The 18,549-nt window shown below is 46.6% G+C and overlaps 1 protein-coding gene across 3 annotated transcripts in view; it reads right to left on the reverse strand.

Moving 5' to 3' along the window:
* The window catches only part of LOC147630408 (mitogen-activated protein kinase 4b), a 98,267-nt gene that overhangs the window by 16,545 nt on the left and 63,173 nt on the right, over positions 1-18,549 (reverse strand). For all 3 annotated transcript variants that reach the window (XM_086810274.1, XM_086810276.1, XM_086810275.1), the window contains one exon: positions 3,383-3,520. In XM_086810274.1, coding sequence (XP_086666400.1) covers positions 3,383-3,520 — 138 coding nt within the window. The remainder of the gene's footprint in view (positions 1-3,382; positions 3,521-18,549) is intronic.

Here is an 18,549-nt window from a genome sequence, read left to right on the forward strand (position 1 = left end):
GTCTCTGTGCTTTAGAGGTCAAACAGATACAGTCCTCTTAACCCACTTGGAGAAAGCATCATTCAGAAGCATGTAGTGGTCAACCTTAGCATTAGATGCATGTAGGCATTTTAGGTTCATTCACATAGAAGGAGGGCCAGCCCAAACTTGTGGGCTAGCCTTGCAAAGGCATCCAAAGCCTTTGCCATATAGTCGGCCAGCAACCGAAAAGTATTGCTACAGCCCGACCAGCATTTAATGGGCAGCCGACATGAAATACAGCACCCGACCAGCATTTAATGCTACCGATTGGTATTAATCAGTCGTGAGGGTCTTTTTCAACAGCTGACTGTTCATTTAACCAATCGTGGGTCTTTTTGCCTCAACCGACAGCCTCCTATGGGCAGCCGACTACAGTCCTGAAGAGGTATAAAAGCATAACCTCATCCCACATAAATTCATTCAAGTATATTGAGCACAGTACCTCAGTTTGCAGCATCCAAACACTCCACGCTAAGAAGAAAGATACTCTTCACATTCAGCCAGCATATGTGCAGTCCTACAGCTATCTGGACTTCCATTAGTGGCCAAGGAGAGTCTTCAGCAAGCCTCGGGATAACTAGATGCTCAGCCAACGTACGGTCTTCCTCGTCCTTGCGTTAGGCATTCATATCATTTGTACTCAGCATCGTACAGCATTTCTTCAAAGAATAATATAAGCAAATACTCCTGCTTGCAGGGAAAGAGGGGGGGGGGGGGGGGGGGGGGGGGGGGGGGGGGGGGGGCTTCAGTGGGTATTGGGACCCAATACTCTGTCGTCTTCAATATTCTCATTCTCTTGTCTCTCTTCTCTCTAAAGTTGATGCTAAAGATTCTCACCACATACAGGTATAAAGAAGGCCCTATTGTGCGTTATCACGATCAAGCTCAATGCATGTAACAATGGGATAGCCTCGGTCTCTAAATACAAAATACGTTTCGGATTGATGCAACCAAGAATAAAGGGTCATGGGGTTCGAGTTTACCGTTGTACTTACAGAAGTTCATTTTCTCAGGAGGATGACTTGAGGAAGAAGCGGGTGTCACTCTTGCATCTAAAGCCGCAAAAAATCTTTCGTGCTCCACGCGTTGTTTGGCGTTTTTTTGTGTGGCAGCACGGGATGTTGCCTCACAGTCTTCCATCAATCAAATCTCCAATGCTCACCTCTGCAACTCGAGTGCCGAACAGTTGCGGTAGTAATCCTCACTCAAGGTGGGTTACCCGAAAGAGGATCTGCTATCGGGTTTTGGGAAAGAGAGGGAGAGAGGAGTAGATGGAGAAGAAAAGACTAGAGCATGGGTTCTTTCCTCCCAGGAACAAGATCTGCACCTTTTGCTCTTCCAACTTGGTATTCTGGTTTACGAGTGCTCACATCATAGTCTAGAACATCTCGTGCACACTCATGTTTGCCGTCCCCGAACGATTGCCTGATGCTCCTTGTTCCGCATTTCTTTGTTCTCTCTCTTCGTCAAAGTTCGCCATAGTGCGAATAGTCACGTTCTTTCCAGACTGCAACAAAACCATCCACACTGTGTGTGGGAGACTTTCCATAGGCCAAAGGACAGGAGTCACATCGAAAGGGGTGGTCCTCCAGAGTCTAGAAACCAATCACACAAGCAAAAAAAAACTCTGGTTTTCTAGCTGAATCTTCCCATTTGAAGAAGCAGACTCTGATACCAATGTAACATGCGGAAGCTTGATAAATAGAATCGGTTCTTCAATGGACAGAATTCAGCAATCTTTCGTGAGGAAGATAACGCACAAGATAGATAGATATGTGCAAAAAGAGAGAGAGAGAAAGATAGAGAGTGAGTCGACACAGTATTGGGTCCTGAATTCCCTCTGTAGGGGCCCCACCATAGATGGTGTATTTGCTTTATTAGAATGATGAGAAAACAACACAAATCTGTACATATTCTGTAAATAATTTGACTCTTGACCTTCAACCTTCACCTTTGCTTTAGGATTCCCTTTGGCTGTCCTAGCCATTGGAACGCTTCAGCACTTTGTGAATTGTAAGATGCTCAAATGACTTTCTTGCCCATGCTTTTATAGGCTAATAAGATGCTGGTCGGTGGTAGCAAACAGGGGTTGGCCTGTTTTAATTGTCTTCCACGACCTGAATACTGTGCCTTTTAATAAGCGCCTTTCACACCTTGCTGTGGGCTGCCTCTTTGCAATGCTGTCAGCCTGCCTTTGAGGCTGGCCGCCTACCAGGCTGGCTGCTCATGGCTGACCGACTGGCTGGATGCCTTGCTGCCCAGGTGGCAGGCCCCTCTAGGCCTGGCCAACAGCATGCCCAGCCATCATGGCTGTTGGGCATCGGCCATGGGCCTCCATGGCCCCTTGGGTGGCCCACAAGGGTTACCCCCTTGGTAGGCAACGGTACCAAACCCTCTTCTCGGGTAGCCCAAAGGGCTGCCCCTTCTTCTACATGCAACTACATGCTCTAAATCTCAGATGCATGGTATCTGGCTACAAACCAAACACCTGGAACATCCGTCATCATTCCAAAGGGTGACTCACACTACGAACTGGCACCGCTTCATGTGCGGGACTTTAAACACCTGACCAAGACCATGTACGGGACTTGTACACCTGACCCTGGACGCTTAGAGTGGAACCCTAGCTAACTCCTCCCAGATTGGGGCTCACAAGGGACCAGTTTCCACTCCAGGTCCTACACCTACTGTACAGATATGTCCACGTGGCATCCAAGTGCGGGATGCATGTGACACTAACTCTTGGAGGTGTTGAAGACCGGGGAGGATTGTTGTCCCCTTCATTTCTCCACAATGCTGTTGCAAGGAGGTGCTACAAGCAATTAGAATGGCTGAATGCAAACCCCTTTCTTCTCCAGATTGAAGTTTTTTAAAGTGCCACATCAGCATCAATACATTTGTACTAATTATTGGGGATAAATTTACAACTAAAAACGTATGAAGCTAAGTGCTAGAATCTAACGTTTCCAGGTAGGTTAGGGGCAGCATCAGCCACAACAGAGGCTCAACTCAGCAAGGTGCTGACAACTCAATCACAAACAGTGAAACATTTGCTCAAAAAAATCTAAACAGAGTTAAGTATTGCAAATACCAAGATCAACAGAAATAAAGATCAAGAAACATTAAAATACAGTATGAATCACTTTTCTGCTAAACCTAAATCTCTCAAGATTGACCTCATGAAAGCAGCAGACGCTCTGGTCTGCCTAGATTTTACAAAGAACATTGTTTGGAGGCCTCATACTCAGGTGTATTCATACTCTCCAATGCTTTGGGGGTGGTCCAGAGTTGTAGAGCCTATGGTTGGGTAAGTGAGAGAAAGTTTACAAGAACAAGTGCAAAACAACATTAATATACATACTTGACAATGGTCTTCTGTCAGGGGTTGATTTGATCGAATAATTTGGTGTAAATCAGTGTCCATGAGCTCATAGACAATGTACACGTCATTGAAATGTGCTCTATCAGGTGGCCGAATGATGTCTCTTATAGCAACAATCTGTAAACAGACACAGAATATTGTAATACTTTTCAACTCCCTAAATGCATTTACAGAATTACCACAGCAAAACAACCCACTCCTCAACAACTAAACACACATTAGCATTCTTAAAGAATCTGTATTCCCTTTCCTCTTCTAAATCTAAAGATCAAAATAAGGTATTCTAAAAGATAACAAGAAAGCAGAAAGTCAGCTTTCTTTTTCGTTTTAGTTTTTTATTTTATTTTTATTTTACTTATTTATTTATTTATTTTTTGGGGGGAGGGGGGGGTGGGTGCGGGTTAAGAAAGATTGTATTATGTATCTATAAAAGTCCCAAAGGTTCACTAAGAATGAGTACATATGAGCCGTGAAAAGCTGGATGCCAAAAACATGCAAAAAGAAACATCTACAAAAGAAAACAGGCCCATTCTCAAATGCTGGTCCAGGAGCTAACCCCGTGGTAGGGGGAGGGTGGTTAGCCTATAGAAGGCTCTACAGATCTACCGAGCGTGGGAGGTGGCTCTGTGCCTCTCCAAGATTCCTCAAGTTGGGGCTGATGTCAAAAGTGATACAATAGTGTCCATGTAATCTCATCATGGTACAAAAGAAAACAAAGACTAGAGCTATGAGAATGGAATATCAAATCCGAGCCATATGATACAAAGTGGGACCATCATCATCGTGCAACCTAAGGAGCTAACCCCCTGGTAGGGGGAGGGGGTTAGCCTGTAGAAGGCTCTACAGATCCACCGGGCATGGGAGGTGGCTCTGTGCCTCTCCAAGATGTCCTCAAACTGGGGCTGCTATCTGTGTGGCTGGCGAGGTCCAAGGAGTCTCGGGCGTCGGGCTCACTGTAGTGTCGTGGCCCGGTCTAGAGTCACGCCAGAGTGGGGTTTGGCGGGGGGTCGGGCACTCAAGAATGTGTGGCTCGATGAGGCTGTGGGTTATGTCATCCATGGCCGGTGGGGCGTCCTCTTGTGGTCGAGAAAGAAAGAAAGAAAGAAAGATATATTAACGTCTACGAGAGGCCAAAGTCGGCCTATGAGACAAAAAATAATACAACTGTGTTCTTCTGGTCATCGGAAGAAAAGAAACAAAAGAAAAAGTGTGCATGTGTCTCGATACAACTTGTGAATCATCATGAATCGGTGGAGCCCATATACAAACAATATAAGGGGGGTGGGGATGTGGATGGAGTGCTAAGGCAAGATGCATCTCTATATGCTGAAGGGGTAGTACAAGCATGCTATGCAGATCTATGTCTAACTCCATCCAGTGCCATAAGAGGGATATAAGATATCATACATCGCCGATGCTGAGGCTGTGAATGGCATGAACATGTACCCTGAGTCTGAATGAAAGCCAGCTAGCCTCTCCTATGTCTCCATCTGGTGTCTCATTCGGATAGCTGCTATCTCTCGGTGACGGAGTCGGGGTGCTCTATGTCCAATCTGTCTAGGTCTCCTCCTGGCTCTCAATTCCTCTGCTCTCTGTGCGGTCACCCCACGTGGTACATCAACTGGCACTGGCATAGCTCTCTGGAAGAAATCTGTGAGCTGGGACTGTCTCCCACCCCTGGTGGGAGCGGGTGTCTGGAGGAGTCTCTCTCGAGAACTATGAAGCTCTAGTAGTAGTCTGCCAAGCTGTCGCTGGTCCGAGGCCTCCATCAACTGATGTAGTGAAGAGTGCTCCTCAAACAATCCTGCATATCTATCTCTGACCCCCTGGTGGGCTCTACATCTACATACAAAATGATCCTCAGTCTCCACCTCCTCGCGGCACAATCTGCATATCCGCTCAGCTTTGGGAACCCGTGCCGCTCTCCCAGCCTCTATCGCTAGCTGATGTGATGAGACTCGTAGCTGTCCACAATAGCAACGCGAGAGCTGTGTGGCATGTATACATCCATGTACCGCGGTCGATGTATAAACCCATCCCCTGAGATGCTCATAAAGTGGTCTCTGTAATACAGCATCTTCGGTGGTAGTGGGCTCTCTGGTGCTGTCCATGTCTCCTGTATGTAGTGCTGCCATATGTCCTGTCTCATCACTCTGTTCCTCTCATTGAGAGAGAGGTAACCCCGTGGAGCAAACTGATCATACTGAAAAGGTGGCAACCGCTCAATGTCTATCCCATGATGTGAGAACCACTGTAGCATCTGTGCATACCAAGATCCACTGTGTCCAGCCTCGGCCAGCTGTCTCGATGCCTCAAAAGCTCGGCGGGATAATCTCTCCGTGGGCATCTCCCTCATCCTGTATATAAAGGAGAGAGAGAGAGAGAGAGAAATGAAATGAAATGAAATGTTATATTAACATCTTCAAAAGGCTATGAGACCAAAGTTACAACCATGTGACATCTGATACACTATCTAGAAAAGAAAAGAAAGAATTGAAGGTAAGTATCTAGCCCTACAATACATCAGTAGGGAGCATCCGGAAGCAGCAACTAGGGAGAGAGGGAAGCTAATGCTACTAGTCAAAATGGGGTACATGAGTACATGGATACATGAATACATGAATATGGGGGAGTACAAAAGTGATAGTGAGTACAACAGTATATGGCTGGAGTGGTAATCATCCTAGGAGCTCTAGCATGGGTCTCTGCCGGATGGCCTAGATATCTGCCATAGTGAAATGCCTGGTCGGACGAGCCCGATGCCTCGCAATGATGCTCTGAATCCTCCGGTGTAGGCACCGTCTCCGATGTGAGGATCCGCAAACCCTCGGGCGTCTAGATCTGCCCAACTGGATAGCTCTCTCAACTAGAGTCCCACGGGGTGTTTGCTGTGGTAGGGTATCGGCTTTGTGTCCTCCTGGGTAGTCCCTCTAAAGAAGTCAGTAATCTGTCTCTGTGTGGACTCCCTGCCAGTCGGGCGTCTGCTCCTGATAATGGACTCTCTGAGCTTGTGGATCTCCAGGAGATAAAAACCCAAGCATCTCTGATCACAATAGTCCATGACTCTAGCTAGTGGTCCAAATCCCTCTCTGAAAAGGCAATGGTAGCGCCCTCGAATCTCATAGTATGCTGTGCAGCGACAGATGTAGTGCTCCTCCGTCTCTAGCTCTGTCCGACAAATCTAACAAATCCTATCCCCTAGAGGTATGCCTCTAAATCTGCCTGTCTATATCTCTAATTGATGTGAAAAGGTACAGATTTGCCCAATGGCGCACCTCAATCCATGAGACATATGGGTATCCATGTAGCTCGGTCTAAGTATAAAGCCATCCTCAGTGGTGCGGAGAAGATGGTCTCTATAGAAAGCCATCTTCGTCCCCAACTCCTGTGAGGGCTCTAGCCATGTCCTCCTAGTGTCCAACTGAATGAGGTCCTGTGTCTGATGACTCTACTAATCTCAGAATGTGTCAAGGTGAGAGAGGGTGCCTCCAGAGAGTACTGGAAGGGTGGAAGTCTGTCTAAACTGAATCCATGGAGCTCAAACCAGGATGCTATCTATCTGTCCCAATATAATCAGAGATCTCATCAATGTATAGTCCAAATAGAGTCGGAGAGAGTGGGCAGCCCTGTTTCACCCCTATAGTGGAGTGTACTGGCTGGGAGAGACCCTCTGAAGTCCACATCTGCCCAACTATTGTCTCATAAAGTGCTATAATACCCCAAATGAGCTCACATGGAACCCCCGAGTCTTGCAGCCTGCGCATCAGTCTAGCTCTGGGCACAGTGTCAAAGGCCTTGCGGAGATCCACAAAGCCACAATAGATCCTCCTCCCATGTGCTCTGCCCTCCTCAATGATAGCCATGAGGGTAAAGATATGATCCAAAGTAGAGAATCTCCTCTTGAAACCGGCCTGTCCCTGAGCTCGGACCCCTTGTCTCTCTGCCCATCTGCTCAACTCTTGCTCAAGAATAGAGGCATATAGCTTGGCCAGCGAGTGACCAATCATAATGGTGCGGTAGTTAGTCGACAGGCTCAGATCTCCAAACTTGAGTACCAGCACAATCGTGGAAGTACTCCAAGTCCCAGGAAACCCCTCACACATGGCTCTATTAAACATGAGAGCGAGCAAGTCTGCAATCATATCTCTAGCATGTATGAAATGCTTGGCTACAATGCCCTCATGATCTTGTGTCCTCCTTGTATGCAATCTCTCGATGGCCCTCCTCACCGTCTCTGCTATATGAAGAAGGTAGAAGTGGGTGGACAGGGCTCTGGAGGGTTCGGTAGTGGTGGCTGCTCTGGTACTGTGTAGAGGGAGGCTGCCCCATGTATCTGGAGAGGTAATGGCCGGAGGCGGGGGGTGCTCTCTAAGCAATCTCCAGGCCTCCCCAGAATCCTAACTTAAAAACAGCTGATACAAGTCTCTCTCCAGCCGAGTTAAGAATGCTCTCTTCTCCCGCCGAATGAGGCGTCAGAAGATGATGCATGACTGTCTATATGTAGTAACACCTGTGGCCACCTCTCTCTGTAGCCAGGCTCTGAGCTCCCTCACTCATCATACCAACTATTCTGGGGCATGCTCCCAGGACGTGGTCGTACTGTGGGCTGCGTGTGTGGGAAGGCCGTTGTTGCAGTTGTATGTAAAGCCTCTGTCAAGATCTGTGTGAGCTCTGCTAATGGCCTCTGTGGATCCTCTGAACTCAACAAGCTGTAGATCTCCGCAGCGTATACTCCATCAGTCTCTCTACAGAAGGTATATCTCGGGTGATAGGAGGACTGCCCAACCTGGCAGGTACTGTAGTGGAAATCCACCGTAAAGGAGAGAAGTGCATGATCCACCGCCGTAACTCCGATGGGCCTGGGGCCAATTGCAAAATCTTGGATACTCGGGATGAAGGCTGGCGAGGCTAAAACATAATCCACTGTGCTGGCCCCATGTCTGTGTGGGAAGCAAGTAAAGCCACTGGCAAGTGGATACCTCTCTAGGCCAATTTAAATGGCCAGCCCATGTGCAGCCCCCATCTCCAAGAGGTATCTCCCATACTCAGTACACTCCACCTCATCCTGTGATCTCTGGGTCAAACACATCTCCTCCACATCTCTCTCTCTCAACATCTCCTCCGAAGTGTCAAAGGAAGAGGTCTCGTACTGAGCCGTTCGAGCATTAAAGCCCCCAAGTATGATAACATATCCCTCCCTGGAGAACTCCCATATGTCCTCATCTAGAATCATATATGGAGATTGCCCCTTGGGCGCCGCATAATGAGATGTGCTGGGTGGAAAGTAACATATAGCAATGTATAGGGGTCTACCCTCATCTGCCCTCACTTTGACCCACATGTACCTCGCGCTCTCATCACGGCGCATAACATGGATGAGTGGCTGAAGCTCCTCTCTAAAAAGAACTGCAACTCCTCCAGATCCGCGACCACCATGCTTCGAACGGGCCTCATGTCTACAAGTCGTCTCCCATCTGTATCCCGCCACTCTTGGTAATGTGCTGCCTGGGGCCTGATGTGTCTCCGACTAGAAGATGATGTCCCCGTCTCTGAAGCTATCCTCAAAGGCCCCCACATCCAGTCTCAATGCTCCGTTGCAGTTCCATACTGCAAGTCTCAGACTGGTCCCATAGGTCTCGCACCGTCAAGTGGTGCGTCTCTCTAGTATCACCACTCTGCCTCCTTTGTAAAATGCTAGTTTCCCTTTTTCTCTGGCGGCCCTAATCTCCGGCATGCACTCCCTCATATGTGCTAGCTGTGCCAAGGTGAGGTCATCTCCTAAAAAGATGCCCGTTTAGAGAGAGAGAGAGAGAGAGAGAGAGAGAGAGAGAGAGAGAGTCTACTAAAGGCCCAATGGGCCTATCAGACCAAAGTGATACAATAATGTCCATGGCATATCTCATCATGGAACGGAATAATGTCCATGGCATCTCTCACGAGAGAGAGAGAGAAAGAAAGAAAGAGAGAGAGAGATTTCTTTACGTATACAAAAGACCCAAAGGGCCTATGAGACCAAAAGTACAACATCTCGTCAAGACTCAACACTTCAATGGTTCTGGATCACTTCGCTAGCATCACCTAGCCAAGCTAACCGTCTGTGCCCAATGCCATAAGTGGGCAAAACACACCCTGCACCTATTTGCATTCAATGGGGACATTTCTGGAGGTTAATCAAGAAGAGCCAAAGTATTGTCCACAGAGCTTCTGGACAGGCATCAGCAGAGCCTGCTGCTAGTAGCAATGCATGAACAACTTTAGCTACGTGATCCTCCCAGCATTAAAATGCAACACACACAACATACATCATTATCGTTTGGACAACACATATATAGAGCTCAACACAAGAGTAGCATAAATCCCCTCACTACTAACATAGTACAATCTTTACAAGGTTCATTTCCTTAAAACTGGCGGTATGCCTCTGCTCAACATAGTCTCCTCTCTTGAACTCAAGCAAACCCCAACCCCCCAAAAATAAACAAACCAAATTCCCCTCTTTTGACTCTTTTTGTCCCTCCTCTCTTATCCAAGTACTACCCATTGTAAAAGGTTGTTCTGCCAGCTCCGGCTCATGATGCATTATTTATCAATGAGGCCAGTTAACATCCGTTTTGGCGGTGAACTCCGGGGCCTATTTACTTGCCAACACCTCGCATGCCCGAGGGCACTGTGCTAGCAGTCAAACCCTTCTTGCTCTTGAAGACTTCAGGCTATTGCAAATCTGGATCACTTAAGTCCAGTCCCATCCTCCCTTTGCTTGAGTCAACCGCTGCATTAACACCGACAAATACATAGTCTCCTCTCTTGAACTCAAGCAAACCCCACCCCCCCCCCCAAAAAAAAAACCAATTTTCCCTCTTTTGACTCTTTTTGTCCCTCCTCTCTTATCCAAGTACTACCCATTGTAAAAGGTTGTTCTGCCGGCTCCAGCTCATGATGCAATAGTTATCACAATGAGCCCAGTTAACATCCTTTTTGGTGGTGAACTCCGGGGCCTATTCACTTGCCAAGACCACGCATGCCCAAGGGCACTGCGCTACCAGCCAAACAGTTCTTCTCGCTCTAAAGACTTCATGCTATTGCAATCCTGGATCACTCGAGTCCAGTCCCATCCTCCCTTGCTCGAGTCAACCGGTGCATTAATGCTGCCGACAGATACAAATTCTAGTTTTGTTCTTATATCGTACCTGGGTTCATATTCTCTTTGGTGTCTGTTGACTGGGTCATGTCCGAGACAGGTCTTCTCTTCTGGCCTCCTGTGCTCCACATCTATTACCTTGGCAGTTGGAAATTTAATATGTGCCCTATACATGGCTGACACAGCCATCTTGGCAGCAAGAGCTTGAGGCTCTGAATATCATGGAGCAATAGCATCATCATCATAGATTTGTTGTTCAGGCTCCTTGGTTCTTGTCTTGCTGCTAGTGCTCTATGCCCATCCATATGGAGGGCTTTCAATTGGGAGCGGTGCCCCATCACCTCCCTTGTGTCCCTTTCTGCTGTAGGTGAGTGGCACCGGTGGTGTCACCCTCTCCATGAAATTCTGCCCCCTCTCTCGGGGGAGTAAAGCTATAGGGCAACTATTTCATCCTACTGGACAGCATTTTTTGGGCCGAAAAGGCGTTTCGGGTGCATTACGACCTCCATTTTTCAGAAAGCAGGCGATTTCGAGCACTGCGGGTAAGTCATCAATTCTCTGCAGAACTCTGTTTTAAGAACTGCAAGAAGACAGATTGGTTGTGCAGACATTGTGTGTGTTGCAAGGAGGTCAATAGTTGCCACTACTGCAGGTACAGGTTCAAGCGGCGCTAGTTCAGGCTGCGCTGGCAGGAGCAGACAGCAGGCGGCTGCTGTACAGGTGCTTCAGTGCAGACCCGTACAGCTGGTACAGGCGGTGGTGCTTCACACGGCAGCAGCTGCAGGCGCAGAGACTGTACGGACAGGTACAGTAGGGTTTTACTGACCTGTACGGACAGGTACAGTCGGTTTCAATTCTGTTTAGTCCTGAACAGTAGCGAGCGGTGCATTTCCAACTGCAGGCAGTGCTTTATCAGAGCCTAGTTGGTGCATCAATCAAGTGGTTGCAGGGAGAAAAGTACAGACAGTTTCTAGCAAGTACAGACTGGTACGATCGGTCCCACGAGTGCAGAACCACGCACTGAATTGGTAAGCTCTGAACTTGTCCATCTTTCTTTCTTTCCACTGGCTTATGTCTGCTGCAGAGTTGTGTTATCTGGCCCCTTGTGAGAGGAGGGGTATGGCAGTTTGAAGGGTGGAAACAGAGACTGGACAGTGGATGTATATGTGAACTGAGTTGTGGAACCATGTTCATGGAATATGCCAGATGTGTGCTCAAGGCTGCCCGGCTGAATTGTCTTGGTTGATCAGAGGGAAGCACAGTGTGTTGCTTTTGTGGGACACAGATCTGTGTGTGAATCCTCTGTGCTAAGAGGTCTTGAGGGCTGCCAGATTGGACATACAGGTTTATTCTCTTGGCTCGCTTTGTTGTTCTCAGTTTTACATCTCATTGAATTTGAATAAAGAAATACCGAAAGGGGCGCCAAGCTTTGGGGCCAACAGGTGTCGATTTCATTTCAGTTTTGGGACATTCTAGCTCCAATTAAATTTGTTATTTATTTGGACTACAAGTGGAAGGGTGACTGCTAGTCTACCGCACTTTGGTTTCTACCAGAGGCCGGTTTCAAGGTTCCGTTGCCGAGACCCATCATCAACTTTCTTAAGGGGGTGAGCTCGTGGTTGACTCGAGGAAAGTCATCGCTGAAAAATTCAGCAACATGTCTAATACAGAAGACAAATATTTTTATAATGAAGAGGAAGAGCAAGAGACCTCTCCTGAGAGAAATGAATCTGAGGATATTCTTGCAGGAGAACAGGCTGCAGATGATGAACAATATGAGGATGTAACACAGCCAGAAGATATGCCTAGTATAGAGGAAGATGATGCTCAGTTTAAAAATCGTTTGGCCGGTGTAATGGATGTGTTTATGCAGCTCACACAAAGTGAGAAGTTTGCTGAATTTATGAGATCCCGTTCTGAGCCTGAAAAGAAGAAGAAGGTGCGTTCTAAGAACCTACCTCAGGGTCATAGTGGTGTCTTCCCACAGGATCCATCTTTTGGACAGTTTCCGAACATGCAACATGCTTTGGGTGCTAACTCACAGAGTTCCTTCTTCGGACAGCCATCTATTCCTCAGCAGTCTATGCATCCAGGTTATTTTGGTGGTGGCTCTGTGTTCCAATCCATGACTGGGGGTTATCCTCAGGGAGGCATGGGTATGCCAGGGACTTTTGGAGCAAATTTTCAGCCTGGTATGCAAGGGAATATGTATGGTGGTATGCAGTCCGGTATGCAAGGAAACATGTTTGGGGGCATGCACCCTGGAATGCAAGGAAATATGTATGGGGGCATGCAGCCCGGTATGCATAATGGTATGTTTGGAAACATGGCTGGAATGTATGGCATGCCATGTGTGGGAATTGGTAATGTTGACCCTATGATGGGCATGAATGCTAGGGGTAGCAATCTTGTGAAGCCACTTCCTTACGATAATCTAACGGCTATGGGTAAGGCGAAGGATTATAAGGAAGGGGAAGCTGCTGTGAAATTTGATACATTGAGTGGGGCCAAAGATAAGTTAAAAGCACTTACCTTTTTACAGCAGTTTGATGCTGCTTTTTCTGGTGGTAATTACACGGAGTCCTCTAAGGTGAGAAAAGCTGCGACTTTTCTCAAAGGCAATGCATTGCAGTGGTCGTCTACTCTTCTTTTGCAGGGCATAGCACCATCTACTTGGGTACAATTTAAACAGGAGGCCAGAAGATCATGCCATTGATCTAATTCCTGGTAGTAGTACACCAAATAGACCGCCGTACCGTGTTAGTGCAGCCCAACAAGAAGAAATTATGAGTGAGGTACAGGAGCTGTTGAATAAAGGGTTGATACAGCCTAGCTCATCACCCTTTTGCTCACCTGTACTCTTAGTGCAAAAGAAGGATGGTTCTTGGCGCATGTGTATTGATTACAGGGCGCTGAACAAGAATACCATCAAGAATCGATTCCCCATTCCGAGGATCGATGACATTTTGGACCGCTTACAGGGCTCCACAGTCTTTAGTCGGATTGACTTGAAAAGCAGGTATCATCAGATACGTATTAGACCCGAGGATGTGCATAAGACAGCATTTCGAACCACTTTTGGGTTGTATGAGTTTTTGGTTATGCCCTTTGGTGGTTTGACAAATGCACCTGCCACATTTAACAGAATGATGGACAGGATTTTCCGGCCTCATAGAGCGTTTGTGGGCACATTCTATTGATGATATGATTGTGCATTCACAAACTAAGGAGGAGCATAGAAGGCATTTGGCCATTGTGTTTGCAGAACTCCAGAACCATAGGCTGGTTATTAATGGCAAGAAGAGTGAGTTCTTCTTGCAAGAGATACACTTCTTGGGACATATTGTGTCTAAGCATGGAGTCCATATGGATCCATCGAAGGTGGAAGCAATTCTTAATTGGCCAGATTTGAGGACCGTGCATGATGTATGCAGCTTTTTAGGACTGTGTTCCTATTACAGGCGGTACATACGGTATTTTGCTGAAATAGCTTCGCCCCTTCATGCCTTAACAAAGAAGGCAACTCCGTTTAGATGGGCTGATCAGGAAATTACAGCCTTCAAAAAGCTTAAAGAAAAGCTTACTTCGAATCCAGTATTGGTATTACCGGACCTCCGAAAGGCTTTTGTTGTCCAGTGTGATGCATGTGGAAACAGCATTGGGGCAGTTCTCATGCAGGAAGGACATGTGATAGCCTATGAGAGTCGAATATTGCAAGATGCCGAGAAGCATTTACAGGTTTATGAGCAAGAGATGTTGGCTGTAATTCATGCTCTTTCTACTTGGAAACACTATTTGCTTGGGGCTGATTTCACTGTGCAGACAGATCATCAGACCTTGCATTATTTCCTCACGCAAACTAAGCTTTCAGAGAAGCATATGCGATGGGCAAACTAAGCTTTCAGAGAAGCATATGCGATGGGCAAACTTTTTGACTATGTTTCATTTCCAGATTGTCCATGTGGAAGGCAAAAAGAATGTTGTGGGGCAGATGCTTGGTCACGCAAGCCACAAGTCTCAACAGTTTCACTTGCTTATCATCATGAGCTTGATGAAATGAAAGAGCACTATGCCCATGATGAGGACTTGGAAAGGTTGTATGATCAGATGTCTGAGGGTCAGCGGCATGAGCACTATACTCTCAGAGATGGGTTTTTGTTGATGCATGGTAGACTGTGTGTTACCAGGCAATTGCAACTCAAGGTTATGATTGAAAGTCATGCTCCACCGTATGTCATAGAGGAATTGACGCCACCGTAAAAGCAGTGGAGACTTTCTTTTATTGGCCAACCTTGAGAAGAGATGTTGATGCTTTTGTTAGGCAATGCATCGTATATCAGAAGGTAAAGTTTGACCGTCAAAAGACACCAGGGTTATTACAGCCTTTACCTATTCCAAATAGACCATGGGAGAGCATGGCCATGGATTTTATATTTGATCTTCCACGTACACAAACGGGGAATGATGGCATTTGGACTATCATATGCAGGTTCAGTAAGCAGGCTCGTTTCATTCCCGTGCGTAAGACGATCAAAGTTGATCATATGGTGAAGTTGTTCATGGCGAACATCTTCAAGTATCATGGCTTGCCTACGTCTATCATTAGTGATCGTGATCTGAAGGAAGCTGAGAGTTAGGGTTTCATGTGGGAGACACACACATAGAGAGAAGAAGGGAGAGAGAGAGAGAGAGAGACATATGTGGAGATAAGTCAACTCATAGTATGAGTGTGTGACTCCCCTATCACACATGTATATTTGCTCTAGTACACTAGAAGTACTAAGTGTACTATGTACTATAAAACCTTATAGGCTTGTACACACTACAAGGGTGGGCATAATGCCTTTACCCCAACAACCTCCCACTTAAAGGCAAAGTGCCCTTAAATGAAGGAAAAGAAAAAATCAGCATGTACATGATAATATACAAGGCCATATCAAGGCTGAAACTGGCCTCATCCAATGCCCATCAAGTGTCTGCAATGAGCAAATCGCTCTGGAGGCAAACTCTTTGTCAACAGATTAGCCGGGTTGTCATCCGTATGAATCTTGACAAGCTGAATTTGCTTGTTCTCTATCACCTCTCTGATGAAGTGATACTTCACATCCACATGCTTCGTCTTTGCATGAAAGACAGGGTTCTTTGCCAACTGGATGGCACTCTGACTGTCACAATGCAACAATGGAATATCCCCTTTATAACCCAAATCAACCTCTAACCGAGATACCATAATGCCTCTTTGCAAGCCTCTGTGGCTACAATATACTCGGCCTCTGTAGTAGATAAGGCAGTGCACTTCTGCATCCTGGATATCCATGACACAGCACCTCCTGTGAATGTAAACACATAACCGGTAGTAGACTTCCGGTTATCTGGATGACCGGCATAATCCGAATCCGTGTAACCATGCACTAATGCATCCTGTTTGCCAAAGCATATGCACATATCCTATGTGCCCTTCAGGTATCTCATGACACCTTTCACTGCTTCCCAATGCTTCTTGCCAGGTTTGGCCATGTATCTCGAAACCACTCCCACTGCAAATGCAATGTCCGACCTTGTAGCAACCATGGCATACATGAGACTGCCACAAGCTGAAGCATACGGAATCTTGGCCAATCAGCCCTGTCACTATCCGACTGTGGGCTGTCCATAGCACTGAGTTTCACATATGGAGGCAAAGAAGTACTAGTCTTCTTCCCTCCATCCATATTGAACCTCTGCAAAACTTTGCCAATGTATTCCTTCTGAGGCAAATACAACACATGCTGATTTCTGTCCCGAAGTATCCGCATACCCAAAATGTGATTTGCATCACCTAAATCCTTCATATCAAAGGTCTGATGCAGTCTCTTCTTCAAGGCATCCATCTCTTTACGAGATTTCCCGGCAATCAACATATCATCAACATACAAGATGAGGATCAATAGACTGCCATCCAAAGCTTTCTTGGTGTATAAGGAGTGATCTATGTCACTTCTCCTGAAATCCTGGGATTTCATGAATGTATCAAATTTATGATACCATTCCCTTGGTGCCTGTTTGAGCCCATAAAGACTCTTTTTCAGCTTGCATACAAGCTTCTCCTTTCCATTCACTGCATAACCCTCTGGCTGTTGCATATATATCTCCTCATGGAGATCACCCTGAAGAAAAGCAGTCTTCACATCCATCTGAATCAAATCCAGATCATCATGAGCAACCAAAGCTAATACAGCTCTAAGTGGTCATTTTGACCACTGGAGAGAAGATCTCATCAAAGTCCACACCATATTCCTGCTTGAAGCCCTTAGCCACTAACCTGGCTTTGTATCTTGGCTTTGCATCAGGTGCAACTTTGAGCCTGTAAACCCACTTGCATGGCAAAACCTTCTTGCCTGTAGGCAAATGCACCAACTTCCATGTTTCATTTTTGTGCAGAGAATCCATCTCTGACTTCATAGCACGCTCCCAAAGAGCCTTGTCTGCTGTCTGTAAAGCCTCATTATAACATGAGGGCTCCCCACAGTCAGTGAGCATCAAGTAGTCAACCCCTGAAACAAACCTGTCAGGGGGTCTGGAGGGTCTTGTGGACCTTCGTACCCAATGACCATCATTTGCATGTTGCTGTCCAGCCTGCATATCACCTATTGGTGGCTCCTGTTCCATGCCATAAGGGTGAAAGATCATGCCCAGGATCTCCTCTAGCTGTGGGATATCCATAGGGATATCTTCTGCCATCTCTGGCTGTCCATTTGGACCATTTTCAGCACCATTTAAGGGCTGGTTTTGATGCTGTAATGGCTGATTTACAGCCCTTGGTTGTTGTCCATGATGTCCATCATCATCAAAGATGACTCTGCCAGGCTCCTGTTGCCTTGCAGGCTCCTTATACATGCATGTTTCATCAAAAATGACATCATTGCTGCGTATAATCTTTCTATTCACTAGATCCCAAAGTCTATACCCCATTTCACCTCTGTCACCATATCCTAGGAATATGCATTTGTGAGATTTAGGATCAAGTTTGGTGCGTATTTCCCTGCGTATGTGTACGTACGCAACGCAACCAAACACTCTCAAGTGCTTGTAGGACGGAGGCTTCCCTGTCCATACTTCCTCTGGCACTTTCCCACCAAGCCTCGTGTTAGGTGACCTGTTTATAAGATGAACGGCTGTCATAACAACTTCAGCCCAAAAACCATGAGGTAACGCAGCATGTGACAACATAGAACGGACCTTCTCCTGAATGGTCCTGTTCATCCTCTCTGCTGTCCCGTTTTGTGGAGGATCATAAGGAGTAGAGAGCTCCCTCTTGATGCCTTTAGCATCACAAAAGTCCTGAAACTGTTTGGACATATACTCTCCACCATTGTCGGAACGCAAAGCCTTCAGTGTTTTGCCAGTTTGATTCTCAACATGAGCAACAAACTTCTCAAACACTGAGAATGTATCACTCTTCAAACGAAGAGGATAAACCCACACCTTGCGTGTGGCGTCATCTATAAAGGACAAAATATTTTGCCCCTCCCAAAGAAAGTTGAGGCATCTCACATACATCTGTATGCACAAGCTCTAACTGAGCATCTTTCTGTCCAGGAGCTTTCTTGTGGGGGCACTGGAGTTGCCTGCCATATATACAATGCTCACCAAACTGAAAACTTGAAAACTTTAGAGAAGGCAAGTAACCCAAACGAGACAATTGCTCCATTCCTTTGACACTCATGTGTCCCAACCGGCTATGCCACATAGAGATTTCCGGCAGCTCGGTTGCATTTACATTAGCATGGTGACAAACACCAGCATGCATGAGGTAAAGAGTGTCCACCTTAGAGCCTCTGGCAACAACCAGTGAGCCCTTACTAATCTTCCACTTTCCACAATCAAATGTGGTAGCATCATCAAGCTATCCAGTAGAAAGCAGGTTCTTCTTGATCTCAGGCACATGCCTGACATCATGGAGCATAAGCTGTGAGCCATCTGAAAACACAAGCCTCACATCACCTCTGCCAAGAATCTGGCATGCATG

The sequence above is a fragment of the Cibotium barometz genome, chromosome 16 (genome assembly GCF_041138505.1).
Source record: "Cibotium barometz isolate CiBa-2024 chromosome 16, ASM4113850v1, whole genome shotgun sequence".
NCBI classification, from domain to species: Eukaryota; Viridiplantae; Streptophyta; class Polypodiopsida; order Cyatheales; family Cibotiaceae; genus Cibotium; species Cibotium barometz.